Source organism: Sinocyclocheilus rhinocerous, unplaced genomic scaffold, assembly GCF_001515625.1.
Source record: "Sinocyclocheilus rhinocerous isolate Xijiao unplaced genomic scaffold, SAMN03320098_v1.1 scaffold1708, whole genome shotgun sequence".
Lineage (NCBI taxonomy): Eukaryota > Metazoa > Chordata > Actinopteri > Cypriniformes > Cyprinidae > Sinocyclocheilus > Sinocyclocheilus rhinocerous.
This window is the reverse complement of record NW_015648635.1, coordinates 959,342-963,015: the sequence shown is the minus strand read 5'-3', so window position 1 is coordinate 963,015 and position 3,674 is coordinate 959,342. Positions and strand designations below refer to the sequence as shown.

At 40.8% G+C, this 3,674-nt stretch overlaps 1 protein-coding gene across 2 annotated transcripts in view; it reads right to left on the bottom strand.

Moving 5' to 3' along the window:
- LOC107710121 (non-muscle caldesmon-like) overlaps positions 1-3,674 on the bottom strand; it is a 74,285-nt gene that overhangs the window by 5,405 nt on the left and 65,206 nt on the right. For both annotated transcript variants that reach the window (XM_016514844.1, XM_016514845.1), the window contains 2 exons: positions 2,918-3,188; positions 355-495 (listed from right to left, as the gene is read on the bottom strand). In XM_016514844.1, coding sequence (XP_016370330.1) covers positions 355-495; positions 2,918-3,188 — 412 coding nt within the window. The remainder of the gene's footprint in view (positions 1-354; positions 496-2,917; positions 3,189-3,674) is intronic.

Genomic DNA, 3,674 nt, shown 5'->3' with positions numbered 1-3,674 from the left:
TTTTTTTAAAGAAAACAAGCAGTTAGTAAATGCATTAAATACAGTTAACAAAGGGGAACTTTTTTTTTTTTTTTTTTTACAAACAGTAACTGTTGTAACTATGCTACTCTGGTGGAAAACGGTAACAAAAGGGGTTATTCCCGTAAACTAGCACATACAAGCTTCAGTGCACACCAGCTGCATTAATGCACAATCATCAAGTTGTTCTCCTCCTCATTATGTTTACAAGATATGGCAGATAATTCCTTTTTCATAGGGACAGCGTGTTCCTATGAATCAGCTGACGCTGTGCTGCCGGGTGATTGACAGCTGTGGAGAGAGAGAGAGAGAGAGAGAGAGAGGGCAACGACTGACCTTCAGGGAGGATCCTCTGGGACTGACACACTTAAAGGGTTTCCTGGCCTCTCCTTCCTCTGAATCCTCCACTTTTTGCCTCTTCTCGGCCGCCTCTGCTCTTCTCTTCTCGATCTCCTCCTTCATCCTCCTCTTTTCCTCCTGAAGAATAAAATAAACACACATTCATCACCTCAAACAGATAGACGGCACACACAAAACCACCACCACCAGCAGACAAACCTAGGATCTTCATGTTCTAGAAAATGTCCTTTTTGCAATAAACGAGGATTATAATGAGACGAATGGACAACAAAATCAAGACGGTCTCTCTGCGGATGCATAACGTGAACTGGCAGCCGACGCATTCCACAGCAGCTGGGAAATCATAAAGAAGCTTTTTTATTTACACCACGGATTTTGGCACGGCCCGCTAGCATCAGCTGAGCCCTCTAATCTCTAATTAGTCCTTTTTCATTTACTGCTTCTGTTCATTAGGAACAAGGAACATATTTGCATTACAATGCTAGGAGCAGGTCTCCACGAGGAGGGACGCCTGTGTTTCTTGCCCGCTGCTGAGAAAGCCGGAGTCTGAAACTCATGTGCAGTCATGTGGAACTCACACTGGGTGCGATCACGCTAATGTTAATGTAAATGATGTGGAATTCGTTTAAATTACGACGGGGGTTCAATACCGATACTGTGAGTACAACAGTTTCATAATTGACACCATAGCCACAGATTGCCTAATATAAAGAAAAAAAGAAAGTGAAAGTGAAGTGTGGCCAGGTATGGTGACCCATACTCGGAATTGTGCTCTGCAGTTAACCCATCCAAGTGCACACACCCAGTAGTGAACACCCACACACACCATGAACACACCCTGGGCAGCCATGTGCTGCGGCGCCCGGGGAGCAGTTGGGGGTTCGGTGCCTTGCTCAAGGGTCTCACATCAGTCGTGGTATTGAGAGTGGAAGAGAGCACTGGTCATTCACTCCCCCCCCACCCACAATCCCTGCCGGACCTGAAACTCGAACCCGCAACCTTTGGGTTACAATTCCGACTCTCTAACCATTAGGCCACGACTGCCCACAATATCAAATATCAAATTACTCTTAAAGCTAAGCTAACAATATGATACTCTTAAGCATGAATGCACACAGTACTCACAAATGCTGGGTAAAATAGTACATTCTTTCTATTAGACTGAACCACTTTTATAATTTTTTTTCCAGTAATGAGTGAAATATAGTAGTTTAAACACTAATGTTGAAAAGTTTGGAGTTGGTAAGATTTTTTAGATTTCATTTGGGCAGCCATGTGCTGCGGCGCCCGGGGAGCAGTTGGGGGTTCGGTGCCTTGCTCAAGGGTCTCACATCAGTCGTGGTATTGAGAGTGGAAGAGAGCACTGGTCATTCACTCCCCCCCCACCCACAATCCCTGCCGGACCTGAAACTCGAACCCGCAACCTTTGGGTTACAATTCCGACTCTCTAACCATTAGGCCACGACTGCCCACAATATCAAATATCAAATTACTCTTAAAGCTAAGCTAACAATATGATACTCTTAAGCATGAATGCACACAGTACTCACAAATGCTGGGTAAAATAGTACATTCTTTCTATTAGACTGAACCACTTTTATAATTTTTTTTCCAGTAATGAGTGAAATATAGTAGTTTAAACACTAATGTTGAAAAGTTTGGAGTTGGTAAGATTTTTTAGATTTCATTTATTTGATCAGCAACACAGCAACATTGTGAAATATTATTACAATTTAAAATGACTGTTTTCTTATTTCATATATTTTCAAATGTAATTTATTCCTTTGATGCAATGCTGAATCAACAATCATCATTCATCATTACTCCAGTCTTGAGTGTCACATGATCCTTCAGAAATCATTATAATATGCTGATTTAAAGTAACAATGTAACATCTAATATGCTGTGTTAAAGTAACATTTATTATTGATATCAATGCTGAAAACAGTTGTGTTGCTTAATATTTTTTGTGAAAAACGTGATACTTTTTTTCAGGATTATTTGATGAACAGAAAGTTCAAAAGAACAGCATTTATTTGAGATAAATGTCTTTACCGTCTCATTTGATCAATTTAATTCATCCTGACTGAATAAAAGCATTAATTTTATTCATTCTCTTTTGAACTGTTTGTTTTCTGTCACCAAACTTGTCACAATGCACTATGAGCTTTGCCTTTTAAAATTTGTTACACAAAAATATGGAATAATTTACCCAATATTTCTGTATGCGATGCATTTTTTTGTGTGGAATAAAGCTACCATGGTAAATGGAGTTCTTGATTGTTTTATGGACTGAAATAAGAGCCTAATATCTTTGATTAGCCACTAAATTAAGATCAATTTACTGTTTTTAAGGTTTAAATTCTCAATGAACATCCATAAAACATCCAAGCATGGTTATATGCTATTCAAAATGCAGTGTTTACAGAAGTGACCTAATTTTGCTGACAGGACCCTCATCAAGATTTTCGCTCACAGAAAAGCTACGCGAAGCAAATCCCTGACCAGGAAATAACTCATTGACGTAAAGCGAACACACCTCCTCTCTGGCTTTCCTCTCAGCCTCCTCCTGCTTCCTCTGCCGCTCCTCCTCTTCCAGCACCTTCCTCCTCTCCTCCCTCTTCCTCTTCAGCTCCTCCAGCTCCACCTCGGCCTCCTGCTGTTTCTGCCTCATCCTCTCGAACTCCTCGCTCTCCATCTCATCTCTTCTCCTCTTCAGTTCCTCCAGCTTTCTCTCAGCCTCCAAGCGAGCATCCTCGCCGTCTGCATCGTCTGCCTCCGGCGCCTCAGGAGAGCGCAAGCTGCCTCGGCTGTCGCACAGACAAACAAATAAACAGCGCACCCTTGGTTACTTACACAGGTTAAAAGGTCTGTCAACAGCTTTACACGTCCATGTTCTTTACGTTTAAACGAAACCCAACCTATTCACGCGCAGACTTAGTGAATCAGCACACCCCTGTCTAAGGTAACACAGTCTTCAGTTACAGCTGAGAACAGCCCTCAGGACACAGCAGATCAGGTGACTAGAGTCAAATACTCCGTCACGCAAGGCAAATATAGCTAAACACATATAAATGACCTACTTTATCTCAACAAAGGCCAAAAACAGACAAACACAGACATGTGGAATGTGATTATTTTGTCTGTATATTCATTTCAACGTTCTGAAAGGCGACTGTTTTTTTTTTATTACAACATTAGATTAATGTTTAGATGTGACCACAGAGATTTATTTGATAAAAAAAAAAACATTTTTTGTTAATCTAAAGAAGGATCCATAAAAAAAAAAAATATAT